This window comes from Danio rerio, chromosome 14 (assembly GCF_049306965.1).
Source record: "Danio rerio strain Tuebingen ecotype United States chromosome 14, GRCz12tu, whole genome shotgun sequence".
NCBI classification, from domain to species: Eukaryota; Metazoa; Chordata; class Actinopteri; order Cypriniformes; family Danionidae; genus Danio; species Danio rerio.
Window position 1 is genome coordinate 4,709,973 of NC_133189.1, and position 23,056 is coordinate 4,733,028.

Consider the following 23,056-nt stretch of genomic DNA (forward strand, 5'->3'; position numbering starts at 1 on the left):
AAAAAACATGCTCATTGTTACTGGCCGATAGGGGCCAGTAACAATCCTGTCTACTGTCCCGAGTGTCTTTCACGCTGGCCCCGGGCCACTGGGCAGTCCTTATTGTTGAGCCCTGACATACATTTTTTTAATCATGTGACAGCCCTAGTTTTGAGAGATTTTGTTGGCTAAAAAGAAAAAATAGCATAGCTTGTGTCAGTAGATGTTGGTGTGTGAGAGAAAGCTTCAGTGTGAAGGAGCCTGTGCACCTGGATCATAATGAATTAAATAAATGACGGAGAAGCAGGTGGCGACCTCACACACACATACACACACGCACATAAACACACACACCAGCTCAAGCGCACGTCTTTTCTCACAGTTTTCACATTCAATCTGACACACACGTGACATCTCCAGATCCAAACACCCAGAGGAAAACCTCATCTCCGGGGTCTTCATTCTTAGGATAAATGTTTGAGAAGATTCTTACGGTACTGACCATTCAGCTTTGGAGATGTGCAACATTTTAAGATATATTCGAAAAGAAAATGTTTATGTCAAATTGTAATAATATTTTACAATATTGTAGTGATGGGAGGTTCGGATCATTTTACTGACTCGGATCTTTGAGTCTCGTTCATCAAGACGAACGAATCTTTTTTCGAGTCATTTCGTTCATTTGGTTCAATTTGCCCAAATATTATTGAAATGTTACGAATTGCTTCCAAACACATCTACAACTAGCCCAAAAGGTTGATCACACGACAAATAAGTCATAAATAGAATATAAGAAGGAGAAAATAATAATTCAATGTTTACCTGCTCTTTTGTCTATGAAGGCATTGTTGTCTCTTTGCTCAGCTCAGCTCTTCATGTCTTCAAATGTCAGTGGTTCGTTCACGTTACACTGACAGTCACATATAATCTTAATCAAAGCACAGTCTAAGCCGATAGGAGCCATGATCGTTCATTCATCACGTGACAGAATGACTCAAACCCGAGGACTCGAGAGATGAACGGTTCAATTCTTTTTCCAGCTCTAAACGCGTATGATTGGCTCGTGATGAACGAGTGACTCAGACCCGATAGAGTACTCGAGAGATGAACGGATCAATTCTTTTTCCGGCTCTAAACGCGTGTGATTGGCTTCTGCCAATATGATGAAGACTTTAAATTAACGATACTACCTGCACAAATGTGCGCACACTTGGATGAACGAATCATTCCCTGAGAGGACTCGTAGTTCCCGAGTCATATTGAAGATTCGTTCAAAATGAACGAATCATTCATGAACGATTCATCACTACAATATTGCTGTAGGGGCGGCACAGTGGCGCAGTGGGTAGCACGATCGCCTCACAGCACGAAGGCTGCTGGTTCGAGCCCCAGCTGGGTCAGTTGGCATTTCTGTGTGGAGTTTGCATGTTCTCCCTGTGTTCGCATGGGTTTCCTCCGGGGGCTCAGATTTCCCCCACAAGTCCAAAGACATGTGCTGTAGGTGAATTGAATAAGCTAAATTGGCCGTAGTGTATGTGTGTGAATGCAAGAGTGTATGGGTGTTTCCCAGTGTTGGGTTGTAGCTGGAAGGGCATCCGCTATGTAAAACATATGCTGGATAAGTTGGTGTTCGTTCCGCTGAATTCTCTATTTAATATTATTGCTGTCTTTGAAAAATGTAAACAATCCTAAAGAGATCCCATTGTGCTGCTTCTGTCCTTCAGGCACATTTTCTGAGCACGGTATTCAAATGAGGCCTGGCTTAGATCATAATCTGTGTTTAAAAACAGCCCTCTCTAGTGCGTCCTGTAAATCTGACTCCACGTGAAGTGTGTGTGTGTGTGTGCGTGTGTGTGTGTACCTGGAGTGATGTCCCTGACCAGCAGGGGCTGCTGTGTGGAGAGAGTGAAGCCATGAGAGTTGAGCACCGCATCTCTGATCACCTCCACCGTCACCTTCACAGGGAAGTTCTGCTGGCCCGAATCCCCAGAGCGAGACCTCCTGCCTCTTAAAATACGCTCCCTATGAGAGAACACAACCAGACAGACAGGTCAAAACACACAGATTGAGTTCAGTATGAAATATGAATGTACTGTTTAATGTGGTTTGTGCACACACGACTATATTTTAAGGAATTTCCTAAATTTTTTCTTTTGGAGAAAGTCTTATTTATTTTATTTCAGCTAGAATAAAAGCAGTTTTGAATTTTTTAAAAACCATTTTAAGGTCAATATTATTAGCCCCATTAATGTAGGGCCATAAACACTGAGCGGCCACTTTATTAGGTACACCTGTCCAACTGCTTGTTAACGCAAATTTCTAATCAGCCAATCGCATGGCAGCAACTCAATGCATTTAGGCATGTAGACATGGTCAAGACAATCTGCTGCAGTTCAAACTGAGCATCAGAATGGTGAAGCAAGGTGATTTAAGCGATTTTGAACATGGCATGGTTGTTGGTGCCAGATTGGCTGGTCTGAGTATTTCAGAAACTGCTGATTTACTGGGATTTTCACGCACAACCAAAGGGTTTACAAAGAATGGTCAGACAAAGAGAAAATATCCAGTGAGCAGCAGTTCTTTGGGCGCAAATGTCTTGTTGATGCCAGAGGTCAGAGGAGAATGGCCAGATTGGTTACAGCTGATAGAAAGGGAACAGTAACTACAGCCGAGGTCTGCAGAAGAGCATCTCTGAACACACAACACGTCCAACCTTGAGGCGGATGGGCTACAGCAGCAGAAGACCTCAATGGGCTTGTATCAATGGTTCAGGCTGGTGGTGTAATGATGTGGGGGATATTTTTTTGGCACACTTTGGGCCCATTAGTACCAATTGAGCATCGTGTCAACACCACAGCCTACCTGAGTATTGTTGCTGACCATGTCAATTCCTTTATGACCCCAGTGTACGAATCTACTGATGGCTACTTCCAGCAGGATAACGCACCATGTCATTAAGTGTGAATCATCTCAGACTGGTTTCTTGCACATGACAAGGAATTCACTGTACTCAGATGGCCCCCACAGTCACCAGGTCTCAATCCAATAGAGCACCTTTGGGATGTTGTGGAGCGGGAGATTCGCATTATGGATGTGCAGCCAACAAATCTGCAGCAACTGTGTGATGCTATTATGTTAATATGGAACAAAATCTCTCAGGAATGTTCCAGTACCTTGTTTAATCTATGCCATGAGAGAGGCAGTTCTGAAGGCAAATAAGTCCATCGCGGTACTAGTAAGGTGTACCTAATAAAGTGTCCGGTATTTTGATTGTTAAATTCAACATTAACTACTAGAGTAGCTTAACAAACAAAGAGTTTTCTTAAGAATATCCCAGTCAAATCAGTGTAAAAGAACATGACATGATGTTGCTGTATGTCGACAGACTCTAAAACACATGGCGATGAGAATAATTGCCTGATGAACGTGTGCTTGCGTGGCAGGAGATGATTGTGTTTATAGCAGCGGGTGGAAGACAAATCAACTACAAGCCTTCGGCAGATGGATGCACTAAAAAAATCCCAAAACCATTCACTGGTGAGATCGTTTAGGAATAGTTTTAGCACAGTTTATATTTGAGCAACTAGAAAATATTTGCCAGCAAAACCTTGATGTAGATGTAAACACCTACTGTAGCACACTGTACTGTGTATGTATTGCAGTATTTACATTTTGTTAATGAAGGATCCAGCATACAACGTTTGTGTCGGTTTTAAAGTGTATCATACGATCTGTGCGTGTGTGTGTGTGTGTGTGCGTGTGTGATAGAGTATGTGTGATATAGCTCCACCTGCTGAGAGAGTCTCGAGAGCGCCGCAGCCATTTTCCCACCACCTGCTCCACCCGGCCGACCCTGCGTGGAGATCGACTTCTGCTTCTCTCGCTCTCCTCCATCTAACTAAAGCACAGAAACACACAGAGAAGGAAAGGGGATTAAACACCGTACTCAAACTCAACATCACAATCAGACACATTTACCTTTCAAAACACCAGTGAGGCCAAAATGTAGTTCACGTTGGGGTTGAGAGATGTCGACCAATTTGGCATCGTATGATGTCTAATGTGAAACATCGCGATGGGCGATGGCATCGTCGTCGTAGGCGGCAGTGAATTAATGATTAATGAATAATAAATAAATTTATAACAAATTAATTATTTGTAGTTTACCATTTAAACTACCTGACCCACATGGTGTTTGTTTAACCCATAACCAAATCGTAAATAAATAAAGAGAATTTACACACAAATTACCACCTGTCAATCACTTTTTCCGCAGCACTCTGTCATGAGTGATCAGTGTCGTTATAATGGCGTCCACAAACAGTTGTTAAAAAAAGGTGCAGGGCCGTGCAGAGACCCACATAGAGGCAGGTGCTCAACGGGTAACCTGGGGCAGAATCGAAGCGAAGTGAAAACCGAGAATTGTAGATCGCTAAGTGAAGACTGGGGGCGGATCATGAAGTGAAGATAAAGATTGTGGGGGAGGGGGGTGGGGGTTGTTTGGAGATCGGCAAATGAAGATCGGGGGGTGGTGGTGGTGGGGGGTGGTTGTTTAGAGACAGCTAAGTAAGGACTGGGGGCGGACTGCAAAGTGACCTTATAATCAGACATCCAAAGTCTTTCGGAAGTTGCGGGAGTATCCCGCAAATGCATAGAGACTCCCGGATGTCCGCAAATGAATGATAATCTCCTGGAAATCACGTGTATCCCGTCCGGTCCTTAAATACGTTGCACACCCCTCTCTCCACTGTATTCGTCCTAGGTTTTCAGGTACGTCGCGCGCAACTCACCCACACCGCTCTTTAGGTACGTCGCGCGCAACTCACCCACACCGCTCTTCAGGTACTTCGCGCGCAACTCACCCACACCGCTCTTCAGGTACTTTGCGCGCAACTCACCCACACCGCTGTTCAGGTACGTCGCGCGCAACTCACCCACACCGCTCTTCAGGTACGTCGCGCGCAACTCACCCACACCGCTCTTCAGGTACGTCGCGCGCAACTCAACCACACCGCTCTTCAGGTATGTCGCGCGCAACTCACCCCCACCGCTCTTCAGGTACGTCGCGCGCAACTTACCCCCACCGCTCTTCAGGTATGTCGCTCGCAACTCACCCCCACTGCTCTTCAGGTACGTCGCACGCAACTTACCCCCACCGCTCTTTAGGTATGTTGCGTCATGCGCAACTCACCCCCACCGCTATCAGGAATGTCGCGTTGCGCGCAACTCACCCCCAACGCTCTCCACGTATGTTGCATTGCGTGCAACCCATCCCCCCGCTCGTCAGGTATGTCGCGTGCAACTCACCCCCACTGCTCTTCAGGTACGTCGCGTGCAACTCACCCCCACCGCTCTTCAGGTATGTCGCGCGCAACTAACCCCCACCGCTCTTCAGGTACGTCGCGTGCAACTCACCCCCACCGCTCTTCAGGTATGTTGCGCGCAACTTACCCCCACCGCTCTTCAGGTATGTCGCTCGCAACTCACCCCCACCGCTCTTCAGGTACGTCGCACGCAACTTACCCCCACCGCTCTTTAGGTATGTTGCGTCATGCGCAACTCACCCCCACCGCTATCAGGAATGTCGCGTTGCGCGCAACTCACCCCCAACGCTCTCCAGGTATGTTGCATTGCGTGCAACCCATCCCCCCGCTCGTCAGGTATGTCGCGTGCAACTCACCCCCACTGCTCTTCAGGTACGTCGCGTGCAACTCACCCCCACTGCTCTTCAGGTATGTCGCGCGCAACTAACCCCCACCGCTCTTCAGGTACGTCGCGTGCAACTCACCCCCACCGCTCTTCAGGTATGTTGCGCACAACTTACCCCCACCGCTCTTCAGGTACGTCGCGTGCAACTCACCCCCACCGCTCTTCAGGTATGTCGGGCGCAACTCACTCCCACCGCTCTTCAGGTTTGTCGCGCGCAACTTACCCCCACCGCTCTTCAGGTATGTTGCGTCATGCGCAACTCACCCCCACCGCTATCAGGAATGTCGCGTTGCGCGCAACTCATCCCCACCGCTCTTCAGTTATGTCGCGTCGCGCGCAACACACCCCCACCACTGTCAGGTATGTCACGTCGCGCGCAACTCAACCACCCCCCTTTTCAGGTACGTCTCGCACCCACACGTCCCCCTACTCAGATACGACACTCACTCAATCACCCCCCACTACCCCCTCCCTCCAACCCACCCCCCCTTCAGGCACCCACTTTTCCTGCTACCTCCCGCAAATTAACTCTGTATCCCCCGAAAATTACTTTATACAACTTAAAATAAAATAAAATTAAAATTAAAGCTGCTTATATGCGCAACTCACAGAGCCGAAATAAAACAAATCAGACTTTCTCCAGTTTCTCTCCTCTGTTAAACATCATTTGGGAGATATTTGAAAAAGATATTTATATAATATCATATCATATATAATATTAGAGGATAATTTTGACTTTCTATCAATCGTTAATGTATTTCATGCTAAAACATGCCCAAATTCCACCCTCCTTCATTCATATTCTCCACACTCTCTCTCTGCTGTGTGTCTGTGGTGGGTTTTTTATATGCTAATACGCTTGGCGCAGTCATGAGGTGACACCAGGCCTGGCATTTAGAGGACAGTGTACGTCACAGCAGACAACATATCACATGCGTAATTACATCACACGTCGACAGACGACAGGAACACACGCCGCCCTTACGCAACATGCACGCACATAATCTGTCTAATTACCTGAGCGTCTCCTCTGGACATCTGCTGCTGCTGAAGTGTGTTTTATCTCTGCGTTCAGACACAAGGGAGCCCTTACACACACACTCAATCACTCACGAACCACAACTGCTCCAAACCGCACTCTAAACTGTGTGTGTGTTTGTGCTTACTAACACATTCTGGCCGGCTGATCAATATGCAGAGTTGTCTTGCTCTGGGTTTCGTCAGGCTCAGAATAATCTGCTTGATTATGCGCTGATTTGCGGGCTGCAGGGCATGCTGGGACGGGCCGTTTGACCTTTTACCTTTGCTCTATGAGTCAACGCTTGTGTACAGGCTCAGTGAAGATGCTGATGTTGGGTCACTGGTGAAATGTCACGTGTGTAAGCAGTGTTGGGTACCTATGTTACTTTTCTAATACTATGTCTGGCAAGTCGGAATGAAATCAACATGTCCTCTTGGTATTTTAAATGTATATAGCAGTTCTTGTTATAAATGATGTATCTGTGACCTTCATTACTTTGTACGAATTAATGTGCACTCATAATCTTTAATCAAATATCATAACCTTCTCTCCCCCTTTAAAACAACTTTACATCCCTTCTGGTCACAAGGAATGTCTTTAGGACAGGGCTATCAGTCATTTAGGGCGGATCTATCAGTCTTTTAGGGTGTGGCTATTAACCCTTTAGTATAGGGTTATCTGTACTTTAGGGCGTGGCTATCAGACCTTTAGTGCGTAGCTATCAGACCTTTAGGGTGGAGCTATCAGATCTTTAGGGCGTGGCTATGAATCCTTTAGTATTGGGCTATCAAACCTTTAGGGCTGAGCTTTAAGACCTTTAGGGGGGGACATTTTGTACTGTGGGTGTGGCTATTAGACCCTAAAGCAGGTCGCACACCAGAAGCGCCGCTCGGCGGCGCGCCGCGCAGCGCCACGCAGTGCCACGTATTTTAGAATTCTAAACATAGGTTTCTATCAGGATACACACACCGGCGCCGCAAGTCGGCGGCTGTCGGCGGCTGTCGGCGGCGCCCGGCGACGGCTCAGGACGCAGTTCATTTTTCAGCCGCGCCACAGAGTGCCATCTGATTAGTTTCATGTTAAATATCATTCGAATGTGCGCGTCTGGTGTGTGATACCTTAAACTGTCATGTACGCGCCGTGTCGCGGCACCGAGCGGCGCTTCTGGTGTGCGACCTGCTTAAGAATGGAGCTATCAGACCTTTGGGGCGGAGCTATCAGTAATTTTGGGCATCGCGAACACATTTAGGCCTGATATCAGTATCAGACATATCAGTCCTTTAGGATGGAACTGTCAGTTCTTTAGGGCACAGCTATCAGATCGTTAGGGGAGAGCTATCAATCCTTCAGGGCGGAACTATCAGTTCTTTAGGGCATGGCTATCAGTCTTTTAAGGTGGGTTTATCAGTCCCTTAGGGCGTGTCTTTTAGCTCCTTAGGGCCTGTCTATCAGTCCTTTAGGGAGTGTCTATCAGTCCTTTAGGGCGGAGCATCAGACCTTTAGGGTGGGGCATTTTCTACTGTAGGGAGTGGCTTTTAGACCCTTAGGGCGGAGGTATCAGACCTTTGGGGCGGAGCTATCAGTAATTTTGGGCATCGCTTATAGAAATTTAGGCCTGACCTATCAGTCCTTTAGGGCGGAACTGTCAATTCTTTATGGCACAGCTATCAGACCTTTAGGGCGGAGCTATCAATCCTTCAGGGTGGAACTACCAGTTCTTTAGGGTGTGGCTATCAGTCTTTTAGGGTGGGTTTATCAGACCCTTATGGTGTGTCTTTTAGCTGCTTAGGACCTGTCTATCAGTCCCTTAGGGGTGTCTATCAGTCCTTTAGGGCGGAGCCATCAGTTCTTTAGGGTTTGTCTTTCAACCCCTTAAGGCGTGGCTGTAAGTCCCTTAGAAGTTGGCAACCAGTCCTTCAGGGGGTGTATATTAGTCTTTTAGGGCTGAGCTTTGGTCCTTTACGGCGTGTCTATCAGTCCTTTGGGGCAGAGTTATCAGTCCCTTAGGGCGTGTCTATCAGTCCTTTAGGGCATGTCTATCAGTCCTTTAGGGCATGTCTATCAGTCCTTTAGGGCGTGTCTATCAGTCCTTTAGGGCGTGTCTATCAGTCCTTTGGGGCAGAGCTATCATTCCCTTAGGGCGTCTATCAGTCCCTTAGGGTATTGCTATTAGTCCTTGAGGGCATGACTCTCAGTCCTTTAGGGCAATGCAATCAGCCCTTTAATGCAGAGCTATCAGTCCTTTAGGGTGAGGCTATCAGTCCTTTAGGGCGGATCTATCAATCCTTCAGGGCGGAACTACTATCAGTTCTGTAGGGCATGGCTATCAGTCTTTTAGGGTGGATTTATCAGTCCCTTAGGGTGTGTCTTTTAGCCCCTTAGGGAATGTCTATCAGTCCCTTAGGGGGTGTCTATCAGTCTTTTAGGACGGAGCTATCAGTTCTTTAGGGTGTGTCTATCAACCCCTTAAGACATGGCTATAAGTCCCATAGGGCGTGGCTATCAGTCTTTTAGGGCAGAGTTATCAGTCCATTTGGGCGTGTCTATCAGTGACTTAGGGCGTGTCTATTAGTCTTTTAGGGTGTGGCTAACAGTCCTTTAGGATGGGTCTACCATTTATTTAGGGCATGTCTATCAGTCCTTAAGGGCAGGTCTATCAGTCATTTAGGGTCTATCAGTCATTTATCTTCTTTCATTTTGTTAGCATTGCCCCTCTTTCAACGATCAAATCGGTTTCCAAAGAATGAAATCACACACTGCATTTTAGGACCATTTCAAGTCAATGAACATCTTGATAGAAGAAAAAAGTACAATTTTAACTTCTTTTTCATACTGACTATAAATACTTAAAAAGGAATTTAATCCCAGTACTACTACCCTGATCTCACAAGGAAATGTAACTATTTTAAGTATTGTGGCTAACTGGCAAAAAATCTGTGCCCCCAAACCCCACTCCAAAATCCAAATGTACAACTGAGTGTAGTGGACAAAATATTATATGACAAAAAGTCATGACAACATATGTATTTGTTACTTTTTAATTTGTGTAAGTTAATCAGGGTTTAACAATTTTTTTATACAAAGATGAACTCGATATTTAGGTCAGTTTGACTGACGTAAGTTGAGATGGCTGGAAAAGTTCCTTTGATTCAACAAAAAAGTGAGAAACTTGAAGGTGAACATTTCATAATGCAGCAGCATTTCTTTTAAAAGCAAGTACAATGTATATAATTAAAAATAATATATAAAATGGTTAGAAGTGCTATCACAAAAAATATGTTGAAGTACTAAAATTGCACAAAGTAAAACAAATAAAGCTAATTTATTCATTCATTCATTTTCTTTTCAGCTTAGTCCCTTTATTAATCAGGGGTCACCACAGCGGAATGAACCTCCAACTTATCCAACACATGTTTTACGCAGCGGATGACCTTCCAGCTGCAACCCATGAAGCTAAATCAAACTGTTAATTAAAAATACTAATAAATACCATAATCATTTGTAAATAGCACTAAAACCTCACTATAGCTGGAGGGGTTTATTTTCACATTCTTTCTGGCCTACATTTATACAAAAACCCACAGACTAAGCGATACAGAAGAAAAAAAAAATAGGTAGAGGCAAGAATATGTGAGCTCGACCTCCTTCAAAGCTGCTGAAGCAGGAAAAAAAAAAAGCCCATTCATACGCCTGACAAAAGACCAGATCACAGCCGGTTTATATTTGGTCTGTGTTACAGAACGACGATCATAAATCGGAATTTTTGGTCTTTGAATAGATGCAAATCACAGTTTACACTTCACTTTCTTAATAAATATTCCTGGCCTTATCATTCATTGTACCCTTGAGTAATTGTGTTCATCTTTGCAGTTATCAAACATGTTGACTGGAGTGCCCTATTCTTATATATTTAGACCGATTTAACAACAACTATATTTTTATCATTAATATTAGTCATCATTCCTAATGTGAACCAATCTTAAAATCTGCATGATGCATTTGACTGTTGCAAATTACATATTAGACATACAAGTTCATATTTGGATTTCACATATGTATAAAATATATTATATATAAGTCAAAATATTGCAAAAAATGGCTTCTAATTTTTTTTTTTCAACCTTTAACCATTGGAATTACAAATGTGAACGTATATGTTCAAATATAACATTATAAATTCATTCATTTATGGCTGTCCGATATATTTGAACTCATATTTGTAATTCCAATAGTTGAAAAAATGTATGTTTTGAAATATATGTTGCATATATGACATGAAATCCAAATATGAAGATATCAGATTTCTATATAGACTCAATTTTTTTGTTTTGTTTTAATAATAACCTATAGACTCAACCAGGCAGCTTTGATGGGTTAAAGATTAAAATAATAAATAAATAGTAAATATATAAATAAATAAATAAATACAATAATAAAAGTAATAAATAAAAATAAATAAATTAATTAATTAAAAAAAATACATACATAAATAAAAAATTATGAATAAAAATAAATAAATAATTAAACAATAAAAATAAATAAATACATGATGGATAAATAAATAAATTAAATAATAATAGTAATAAATAAAAATAAATAAATAAATTAATTAATTAAAAAATATATACATAAATAAAAATAAATAAATAAATAAATAAATAATAAAAAATAAAAATAAATAAATAAATGATAAATAAATAAATAAATAAAATAATAATAGTAATAACAAATAAATCAATAAAAATAAAGAAAGAAAGAAATCAGTTAATTAAAAATATATACATTAATAAAAAATATTAATAAAAATAAATAACAATTAATTAAAGAATAAAAATAAACAAATACATGATAAATGAATGGATGAATGAATGAATGAATAAATAAATACATACATAAATAAATAGATTCACTTCCACAGATGAATTGGTCACCACAAAACTAGCAATGTGCACCAACCTTAAATATGTTGGGTTTGATTTATGGTATATTTTGATATGAATATATGAGCATAGGATGAGCTACAGTACTATCGATGCTTCGCTCTCGTAATATCACATATAGCCTAACATCCATGCTTTGACCTACATACAGCAGCTTCATGTTCGACATTTAGGAATTAATATTAACCTAATGAAAATATGCTTCTTCACAATGTCTGTTAAATGAAAATGCTTGTAAACCAAGGTTTAGATGACCTCTTGACCCCCGAGGCTCCTTGAGCGCAGCTACGTTTGCGTTTGTTCTGGCACTGAGACCAATGCGATTAATCCAGCATGCAATCAAAGGGCTGAACATGTGCGTGTGTGTGAGGTATTAGTGGATTAGTACACCCACCACCTCGTAAGAGAGTCATTTACACTTGTGTTGATCCGGATCTGCAGATCTGAGACGCACAGCTGCATTAAAGGAACGCTACACTTTTATTTTTTTTTAGGAAATAGGCTTCCCTAGAAGTAAAGAGTTGAGTTTTACCATTTTTAAAATCCCTTCAACTGATCTCCAGGTCTGGTAGGAGCAATTTTAGCTTAGCTTAGCACAAATCATTGAATTAGATTAGACCATTAGCATCGCACTTGAAAAAATTCTGTTTATAAAGTTGTCTTTATACTTTTATACAAGAGCTTGAAATGCGTCCCAGGAGGTAAATTTTTTGCAGTTTTTGTTTTCATAAATCCGACAGAGGCCGCTGTGTATACTTTTTCAGATCTCAAATTTCCCTTGTCAGAGGTCTGCATTCCCACGGCTGTACTGGGCGAAAAATTTTAGAATAATGCGCAGGATGCTGTCTGGGTGTCACTTGCTTGGTGTTGTGTGTCTATGTGTGTGTGTTTACACAGACAGCTTGTTATAGACTGTCTGGACTCAGTAAAGCTGGGTGGTTTTCAGCTTTGTCCCCCCGGTTTTGTTGAAAACGAGCACGGGGGGTAGAAAACAGGGCAGATCGGGCAGCAGGACAACTAATGCTGAATATAAGCTGGAGCGGTCGGGTTCGGACTGGAACCTGGCGGGAGCGGGATTTAAAATTTAGTCCCACGCAGATCTTTAGTGAATGCCATTTGCGCCTGCTGTTCTTGTGTAAATCCACCAGAAGCCGCTGTTGACTGACTGACTGAATGTCCGACTGACCAAATCTCCCAACTTACCCCTTCCCGAAACCTAATCAATAGTGTTTTGACAATGTAAAATCTTTCAGCTACGTTTGATGTTTCATTGTTGAGTTAAACATTTACAGTTACATTAAGTCATTTAGCAGACGCTTTTATCCAAAGCGACTTACAATTGAGGACAAGGAAGCAATTTACACAACTATAAGAGCAATAATATTAGTAATTAGAGCAAAACATTAGTAATTTTCTTTTTGTAATACAGTTAGCGGTGGAGCCAGAGAGGCAATTGCAGATTAGGAAGGGAAGTAGAGACTAAATAGTTGAGTTTTAAGTCGTTTCTTGAAGACAGCGAGTGACTCTGCCGTTCTGATGCAGTTAGGGAGTTCATTCCACCAAATGGGCAGATTGAATGCGAGCGTTCGGGAAAGTGTTTTCTTCCCTCTTTGGGATGAAACTACGAGGCGACGTTCATTCACAGAACGCAAGTTTCTGGAGGACACATAAATCTGCAGAAGTGAGAGCAGATAAGAAGGAGCAAAGCCAGAGGTTGCTTTGTAGGCAAACATCAGAGCTTTGAATTTAATATGAGCAGCAACTGGCAGCAAGTGCAAACGGATGAGCAGCGGAGTGACATGTGCTCTTTTAGGTTCATTAAAGACCACTCGTGCTGCTGCGTTCTGAAGCAGCTGAAGAGGTTTGATAGAGTTAGCTGGAAGCCCGGCTAGTAGAGAGTTGCAATAGTCCAGTCTGGAAAGAACAAGAGCTTGAACAAGGAGTTGAGCTGCATGTTCAGATAGGAAGGGTCAGAGCTTTCTGATGTTATAGAGTGCGAATCTGCAAGATCGAGCAGTTCTAGAGATGTGCTCAGAGAAGTTTAGTTGTCAGCAAGAAGTCTTTGTTATGTTCATTATTTAATATAGGCTCCCTCAAAACACACCGGCGCACACAAGATGGACATCCAGTGTGGATTATCATTTAATTATAATAATAAATTCAATTTTTTAAAGTTTTTAATTTGTCAACCCTCGTTATTTCCTATTTATGGCTTTTGTGCTTTTATAAAATGGGAGTTGGTAAACATATTCAAGGGCGTGCACAGATGGGGAGCATTTTGATTGTTGTAGTGGGCCGCTCTGTCCCAAAATGCCAGGGCCGCTTTTTTTTTTCCAGTCCAGCCCTCCATTAAATCCACATTTCAAAGCACTTCATGAGACCTTCAGGACTATTTCCAAAACAAGTGAAGTGTTTATTTACAGGAGAGAGGCTTTATAGCTGCAAACTAATAATACATCATTCGTTTTCTTGTCGGCTTAGTCTCTTTATTAATCCGGGGTCGCCACAGTGGAATGAACCACCAACTTATCCAGCAATTTTCTACGCAGCAGATGCCCTTCCAGCTGCAACCCATCTCTGGGAAACATCCACACACACATTCACACACACACACACACTACGGACAATTTAGCTTACCCAATTCACCTGTACCGCATGTCTGTGGACTGTGGGGGAAACCGGAGCACCCGGAGGAAACCCACGCGAACGCCAGGAGAGCATGCAAACTCCACACAGAAACGCCAACTGAGCCGAGACTCGAACCAGCAACCCAGCGACCTTCTTGCTGTGAGGCGACAGCACTACCTACTGCGCCACTGCCTCGCCCAAATTAATAATATATTCAACAAAAATGACTTCGGGATATAAAAGAGTGTTGGGAATTTATGCACAGTATGCAGCACACCTGTGTGTGTTTGTGTATGTGTGTGTGTGTGTGTGTGCTGACTCAGGTAAAAGCCGCTGCCCTTGTGGAGTCATGAAGATGTCTGGCGGTGACAGTTTCAACTCCTTTTCATCCATAAAAACATGAGGCCTTTTCTCTCTCCACCTGCATTTCTGCATCTTCTGCAAGACTCCGATCGAACAGCCATTTAGCACTGCTCTCCATTTCTTTCCCAGAGAATGTGCACGATTGTGTACTTATTTCTAGCGTAGTCATAGTACAACAGGTATATACTGAAGAATGCTGGTAAAAAAAAAAAAACAGAGGTGACACTTTACTTGAAGGGGTGTTCATAAGACTGTCATGAACCCTTTATAACCATGACATGACAGATTTTAAGCATGCTTATGACGACTTATTAAGTGTCATTTGCTCTGTGATGTCATTTTAAATGCAAAAATGGCATTGTTTGTAATGACAACTTGACATAGATAATTTTTAGTCATGATAACTTGATAATGCCAAGACGTTACTTGTCATAAATCTGTCATAAACATGATTGTCATTAGACCATTATTATTGTGTCATGAATATTCTTTCGTTCACTTTTTTAGTGAAACCAACTGTATTTATCATCAGAAAGTCTTATTAAAAGTGTCATTATTCTGTCAAATCATTTTAACGGTAACGAGGAGCCTGACACGGTGGGATCCATTTGCAGTATATTTATTAAACACAGTTCAAACACAATCATGCAATACGCACTTACGTGCAAACTCACAACAATAGCATTCAGTATGGGTCTAAGGGCTGGCGGCTGGCTGTCAGGGATTGATATAGCAGGCATGGATCAGTGGCAGGCGGCGTGGTTCAGAGTCGGCATATCAGGCTTAGTTCAGGGCAGGCGGCGTGGATCAGAGTCAGAGAACAAGCAAGGTTCGGGGCAGGCAGAAGGCAACACAAGGTCCATAACAGTCCAGGTAATACACGGGAGATCAGGCAAGGAGATAACGCTCAGAAATGTCAGACAGGGCAGAACAAGACTTCGCCACGGACTGAGTGTGTGTGCTGCTTATATGTGTGAGCGTGGGTCGTTAACGTGATGTGCTGCAGGTGTGTGTGGTTATCAGTTTATGAGGATGACGTAATGCTTAGAAGTCCGGTGATGGTGGCCTCTGCTGGCCAGCGAGGGGAATGACTGGGACCCAGTCGGTGACATTAACGATGTCATTATTATTTAATGTCAAATTCAGCTTGTAACACGGTAGATGAGGTAAAAAAAAATATTAATGACGCTGTTAAAAAAGTCATGATGTATTTATAATTGCTTCATGACAAAAATGACAAAAGCTCACTAATTGTTATGCTGTTCAAAACATGTGTCTGAAAGTAGAAGAAGCCTACTTCAGCAATGCACTGCTTTTGTCGTGCGAAATACAACCTTTTGAATGTTCGTAAACAAAAGAAATTGGACAATGCAGTTGTTTTAAAATACAATATATTACCATTTTAATGTAGAAAAAGGCAATGTGAGGGTCTTTATGAGCACAAATCCAGCATATGGGCTCTTATATGTAGTTTTGTCATCACTAGGCCCACACTGAATCTGCGCGCGCAGAATTACGCAGATTTTCCGCAGATTTCTGCAGATTTTTCGCCCATTATTAATTTTGTTTATTTACTTGAGTAAATGTATAAATCTAAATTTATTCAGTTTTTATTCATTAATTTATTAATTTTTATTGAATATATTAAGGTTTTAGTTATGATACTCCGCTGGATACTCCCAAAATAATTCCACAGATTTTTACCAAAATCCTCCGCAGAAATAGCAAAAAACGTCCGCAGATTCCCTCTGGCCCTAGTCATCACTCATATAGCAAGTCATATCTCTCCGGCCCTTCATTTGGGATGCTTTTCATGAACCGGCCCCCATGCCAAACTAATTGAATAGCCCTGCTGTACGCTGACAGTCAGAAGTAGGGCTCTATGAGACTCCACTGAGCCTCAGTTCTTCAGCATATATCCTGTAATGACACTGCAGTCGTCAGCCTCTGGCGATACAGTAAAACTGCTCTGATTGAGACCCGCACACTCATCTGCTCCCATTCACAATCACTCAGCACTCCTGCGATATCCAGTGATTTCAGACAATCTCACTGCACTAATACTGCCGCCATTCAGACTAAATCATTGATTTCCGACTTAAAAACTTAATAATACTATCTTGTGTGCATCTCAAACTCTAATAACTTGTCACTATGGGATACTATAGGTAATTAATTAGGCAAGTTAGGGTAATTAGGTAAGTCATTGTATAACAGTGGTTTGTTCTGGAGACTATTAAAAACAAATACTGCTTAAGGAGGCTAATAATACTGACCTTAAAATGGTTTTAAAAAAATTAAAAACTGCTTTTATTCTAGCCAAAATAAAACAAATAAGACTTTTTCCAGAGGAAAAAATATTAAAGAAAATGCTGTGAAAAATTCCTTGCTCTGTTAAACATCATTTGGGAAATATTAGAAAATTTACTAGAGGGTGAATAATTTAGACTTCAACTGTATATGGGATGTTTGTCATATCACCCAGTTCCATATACATGTGATTTATTGTGACACGCACAGGGCCAACAATCTTGTCATTGTGTTCTACGCTGGGTTCAGAAAGACCTGTATGCCTTTCTTTTATACTTGGCCTGTAATAAAGAGAAGGACAATAAACCTAAGTTGACTGTTATACAGTCTGGCTTCATGTCTGCAATTTCAGCAGCGTCGGCTTCCAGGTTTCGAAGTCTCTTTGCGTCAATATATCACAGAAAGGGATATATATTCTTTGTCCCAAGACGTCTCTTTTGAGACAAGAGAGATGATGTTTCATTTTTGTAAGCTACGACCATTGGTTACAAACGAAAGAGGCCTACATTTATCTTCCGACCCAGTGATGGAAGAATCCAAGTTCAAGGGCCCCATCATGCACTCGGCACAATAAGGCGCAAGATGTGTTTGGCGCGATTTGTTGCTATTTTCAGACCATCACTTTTGCGCCACGTTGTTTAAATAGCAAATTCATTTGTGCCACTTTGTGGACTCATGGGTGTGCTGGTCTGAAAAGGAGGTGTGTTAAGGCGTGTTCTTGGTGCATTGCTGTTTTAAGGAACTGAAATAGATCGCACCATTGACTGACTAAAAAGCTGCTCTAAAGTTAGTTATGTGCCTATGCAGGTCCAAACACGTGCACAATGCTTGATACACACAGGATGTAACAAAAAATGTAACAGAAATAATTATTTTCTACATAAATATAAAAACCACTGCCTCCATGCCTCCTTATCTCGAGAGGCTTTTTTACAGCTTATTCATGACAATTTGCTTTTGTATAATGTGATTATTGTTATCAGTATTATTTATTATATGTATATTTATATTTGTTTTAATAAAAACAAGTTTAGATTTGTCCACCTGTCGGGTTTTGAAGACGTCTGCATCTCCATATGGGACACAAGAACAGGATGAGTGTTTGGATATAACTCAGTTTTCTGACCACACTTTATTATTATTGCTGATTAATTAGTTTGCTGGAAATTAGAACTGATTTTAGAAATGGATTTGAAGCAAATCTTTGTGCTTAAACAAAATTAAATATGTAAGCTAATAAATTTCTTCAGTGGAGTGAGTACAACACTGTTTCCTTACTCCCCTAAAGTAAAGAAGTAAAGTAAAAAGGTAAAGAGAAAGTACAGAGGCTAAATGGAGGAGGCTCGCTCTTTATCTTCGCACTACAGATGGTCTGTTTAACTGTTTTCTCTCTAGTGAAGCATTCAGTTTTTCCACTTACAAAGTCCGCTATGTATATAGCAAATGCGACATGGCGTGACGCAACTGACTTTTTAAGGGAATGGGAGATGAGACTCTGATTGGTTTATTCTCAAAACCCACCCACCATAACCAGGGGCGCCGCTGGCCGCCACAGGCCCTCTGACAAGCGAAGAGGGGTATCGTGGACAAATGTGAAGAGCAGGGTTGGGAAGGGGTTGTGGGGGGATTGGTGGGGACTGAGTTATGGATGAAATTGAAGAGCCTGGGGGGGGGTATGGGTTGTCACAGGCGAAAGTAAATAGCAGGTGGGGGGCTGAGTAGCGGTCAAAAGTGAAGACTGGGGGGGGCAGTGTCGTGGACCCTTTATAATGTCTCTGGGGCCCCCTAAATGTGCGGGCCCTTAGGATCGTCTTAACTTACTCCCCCTAGCAGCGCCCCTGCCCATAACTCATTAAGAGAATAAACACAGCACTGTCAGACCATGCGCCGTGGCGCACACCATATTTTTCTGTCCTTAAAATAGCAAAATTGGATTCAGGCATGCCCTTAATGCTTTTGCACCATGGGCTTTAAACTTTGTGCTTAGATCGTTAAAATAGAGGCTCAAGAGTGTTTAAGCATTTATGATGAAATCTCTATTTACAGAAATTCACTTAGGAATTATTCAGGATTCCTTATAGGGATTCCAGCACTTTATCTAAAATCTAAGCACTTTTCAAGTGGAAAGGAGGTGTGCTAAGGCGTGTTATTGGCATGTTGCTATTTTGAGGAACTAAAATAGATGGCACCATTGACCAACTAAAAGCTGCTCTAAAGTCCAGCGCAGAGAGCAGGTGCTGAGTCGCGGACAACAGTGAAGTGTAGGGAGGGAGAGGCAGTGTTGTGGGCGCTTTATAATGTCTCTGGGGAACCCTAATGTGTGGGCCCTTAGGATCGTCTTAACTCCCAAACCCCCGATTTATAATTTCTTATAGGGATTCCAGCACTTTATCTAAAATCTAAGCACATTTCAATATGAAACATTCATTTAAAAATATTGCAAAAATGGCCGTTTAGTAAAAGTCATTAAACATTTTAAGTGCGGATCGGTGCGTTTATAGACGTGTTTATAGACGTGTTCGCCCCCCCTCCCCCCACTCCCCCCAACCCCTGGTCCTCACTTTCATCCGCGACACCCCTAATCTTTTTGATACCAGGTAAGTTCACGCTATGCTGAATCATACACATCACTCGTTTTTGATTACAGCAATGATTTCAGCAAAAACAGTTACATATGGTGAATTAAACTGTGGACACTGAACGTATAGAATGAAATGTAAACATGTACAGTCACACTCTGTCACATCATTGCTGTACAGGGGCAGTTCGCGGTCAGAATGCAGTTGTTTTGATTGTTGATGATTACCCAGGTCTTATAAAACTCCGTCGTCTTTCCTTGTCTTTGGCTAGGCAGAGTTTTTAGCACTACAAAGCTTTGAATCTGGTCATCATGGAGCATTATTTCTAGCACATGACCACAAAGAACAACATTGTAGGCATCCAAAGACTTGTAGATCTTCAACTTCTCTTGTAAAATCACTTGGAGTTTCAATGAGATAGTTGTATATTTGGGGTTGGATGCTTGGCCATTTTGTCTTATCCAATATCCATTGGCAGGCTGTAATCTATCGCAAATGGACCTGTCAGACGAACGCCGCTCACTTTAACGTTAATTTTGCCGAATAACTGTGCTTATCACTAGGTGACAAGCTGTTATAATATGCTAAAAGCATTATGTAAATAATATTTATGATATGTAATCAATATAACAATTCTAAGACAACAACAAACTCTGTACAGCATTGGATGTCATTCTGTAAATGCTTGCGCTCCCGTTTTTTTCTGCAACCTCGCTGTGCGCACATCCTGAATCAGGGGCGGACTGGGACAAAAACTCAGCCCTGGCACTGTAGCCACACAAATTACCACACCGACACAGCCCCACCCACGGACACGCACATTCACTATTTATTTTGGTGTACAGATGGTGAAATAATATGACATTCTTGCCAGATTTTGATTATGTCCAGGTAACCTCGGAATGGGTCGGCCCATCTTGAAACAAATAAATAAAATATATGCTTAACATTTATTATTATTATTATTATTATCATCATCATCATAATAGCATCTAGCAAGAGATAAAAGCTGTCTTCACTTAAAAACAATACATATTAAAAAAATAAAAAAAAAACTGAACGGCCCACATTTAAAAATTGGTCAGTCCGCCCCTGTCCTGAATGTTTACAAACCATAATTCGTCTATACAATAACTTGCCTAATTAATCTAGTTATGCAATTAAGTGTCACTTTAAGCTGAATACTAGAACATTTCTAGTTAAATATTATGTGCTGTCATCATGGCAAAGATAAAAGAAATCAGTTATTAGAGATGACTTATCTTTCCATTAAACAGAAATTGGCGAAAAAAATAAATTACTGACTTCAACTGTTCATATTTGTAACTTAAATGGTTGAAAAAAAGCATATATTGAATTATAAATATACATATGTTCGAACGCAATTACATTTATTATGCAGTATGTGTTCATCTATGGCCATATGTGCCGTTTCTACATGCCACAGAATCACCATGGCCTCAAACCATGAGCTCCAGATCATCTGGAAACCCACCGGAAAAAAAAAAGCTCAGCTCTCAGCTCTGAACCACCTCAAAGCATCTATTAATGCTGCCTACAGAAACTCTACACCCTCCGTCTCCGCCATGTCTTTCCCAACCCCCATCTCCTAGCACACACACACACAGCAGCAGACGCCTATAAAAAGCTCCATGTTCACTGTTAAGGAGGAGCGCTTGATGTCTTGCTCACACTTCCTCTCTCCATCGCCTTCTCCATTCAATGCCGGATCCATTACTTAAAGAATCGCTTTTTAATACGTAACCGTATCCCTTGAGCTCAGTTTACTGGGTCAATGGCTGGCGAGGCTCTTCCCAGTGTAAGACGGAATCTGGACGTTAATCCGTTGGAGGACACTCTGCATTAGTGTTTATTACGTTTGCTTGAGTGCTTCACACTGCACCGGCCGTCAGCGTCATGCGATGTGACTGTGACCCACTGCACTGTGAACATGACCTAAATGTACGCACGTGCGCCAGCAGCTACATCCCTGACTTTATCCCAGTACAGATTCACTTCTGATATTTTTAAATGGTATTTACAGAATTATTCACGTTTAAAATTTTTTAAATTTTCATTGAAATAGTTTAGAAGTAATCAGAACTAGCCATATTAACTTTGTTAGCTTTGTTAGGGGGAGTAGGGGTGGAAGGGGGGATTCTTCAAAATGAATCTGCGAATGGCACAGCACGAATGACGAGAATTGCGCAAATGGCGCGGTGCGCATGGCGCAAAAAATCTGAATTCAGCGGACATTCGCGTCGCTTTAACCAATCAGGAGCTTGCTCTTGTGGTGGCATGATTGTGACGTATCGCCTGTTGTCGATGTCCCAGGGAATATCCCCCAGCAGACACCGACAAGAAGTTCATCAAACTGGGCTGGGCTGGGCTCTGTCAGAAGCACCGCTGAAAACCTCCATCAGCCAGGTTAAGTTTCTGGAGGAGTTTATGAGCTCACAAAGCTGGATGCACCTCTGAAAGGGTGTAGTGGACTCAGACACGACCCTAAACGTATCGACGCTGTTTATCATCCTTCATAAAGCACCTAAACACTGTTATTTTCTTTATAAAATCCATGTTAGCCATTTAGCTATGAAGCTAGAGTCACGGGGCAGACAGAAGCCCTGCCCATCACGCGAATCCGCGTCTGTTCTGAAGTGAATTTGATGTGCGAATAAAGCAAGTAACCTCAAATGTTCACGCGGCTATTTACGCGCGAATAGCGTGATTTATCCGCGCGTTCTGCGCCTGGTGTGAACACAGCATTAGGAATCGTCTGATTGGTGAATCATAAATGAAATAATGCGGGACCAGCCGCAAGCAATTATAAGCACGTGATCCTCTCGAAATTAGTTTATAAATAAACTTTATTTACTGATGATAACATTTACATTACATTTACATTTAGTCATTTAGCAGACGCTTTTATCCAAAGCGACTTACAAATGAGGACAAGGAAGCAATTTACACAACTAAGAGCAACAATGAATAAGTACTAAAGGCAAGTTTCAGGTCTGTAAAGTCTAAGAAGGGAAGTGTTAGTAGTTTTTTTTTTTTTTTTTTTTTTTTTTTTTTTTTGTACAATTAGTGTGATATTCAAAGAGGCAATTGCAGCTTAGGAAGTGAAGTGGAGACTAAATAGTTGAGTTTTTAGTCGTTTCTTGAAAATAGCGAGTGACTCTGCTGTTCTGATGCAGTTAGGGAGTTCATTCCACCAACTGGGCAGATTGAGCGTGAGCGTTCGCGAAAGTGATTTTTTCCCTCTTTGGGATGGAACCACGAGGCGACGTTCATTCACAGAACGCAAGTTTCTGGAGGGCACATAGATCTGCAGAAGTGAGTGCAGATAAGAAGGTGCTAGGCCAGAAGTCACTTTGTAGGCAAACATCAGAGTTTTGAATTTGATGCGAGCAGCAACTGGCAGCCAGTGCAAACGGACTAGCAGCGGAGTGACATGTGCTCGTTTAGGTTCATTGAAGACAACTCGTGCTGCTGCATTCTGGAGCAGTTGAAGAGGCTTGATAGAG

At 42.1% G+C, this 23,056-nt stretch overlaps 1 protein-coding gene across 3 annotated transcripts in view; it reads right to left on the reverse strand.

Moving 5' to 3' along the window:
- frmpd1b (FERM and PDZ domain containing 1b) overlaps positions 1 to 23,056 on the reverse strand; it is an 83,717-nt gene that overhangs the window by 26,032 nt on the left and 34,629 nt on the right. The window contains exons 1-3 of one of the 3 annotated variants that reach the window (XM_068213289.2): positions 6,706 to 6,829; positions 3,770 to 3,877; positions 1,841 to 2,001 (exon numbers count right to left, since the gene is read on the reverse strand). In XM_068213289.2, the coding sequence (XP_068069390.2) occupies positions 1,841 to 2,001; positions 3,770 to 3,873 (265 nt within the window). In that variant the 5' untranslated portion in view covers positions 3,874 to 3,877; positions 6,706 to 6,829. Of the gene's footprint in view, positions 1 to 1,840; positions 2,002 to 3,769; positions 3,878 to 6,705; positions 6,830 to 23,056 lie in introns of those variants that run through there. The other 2 variants (XM_073922442.1, XM_009307688.5) reach the window with 2 other exon arrangements.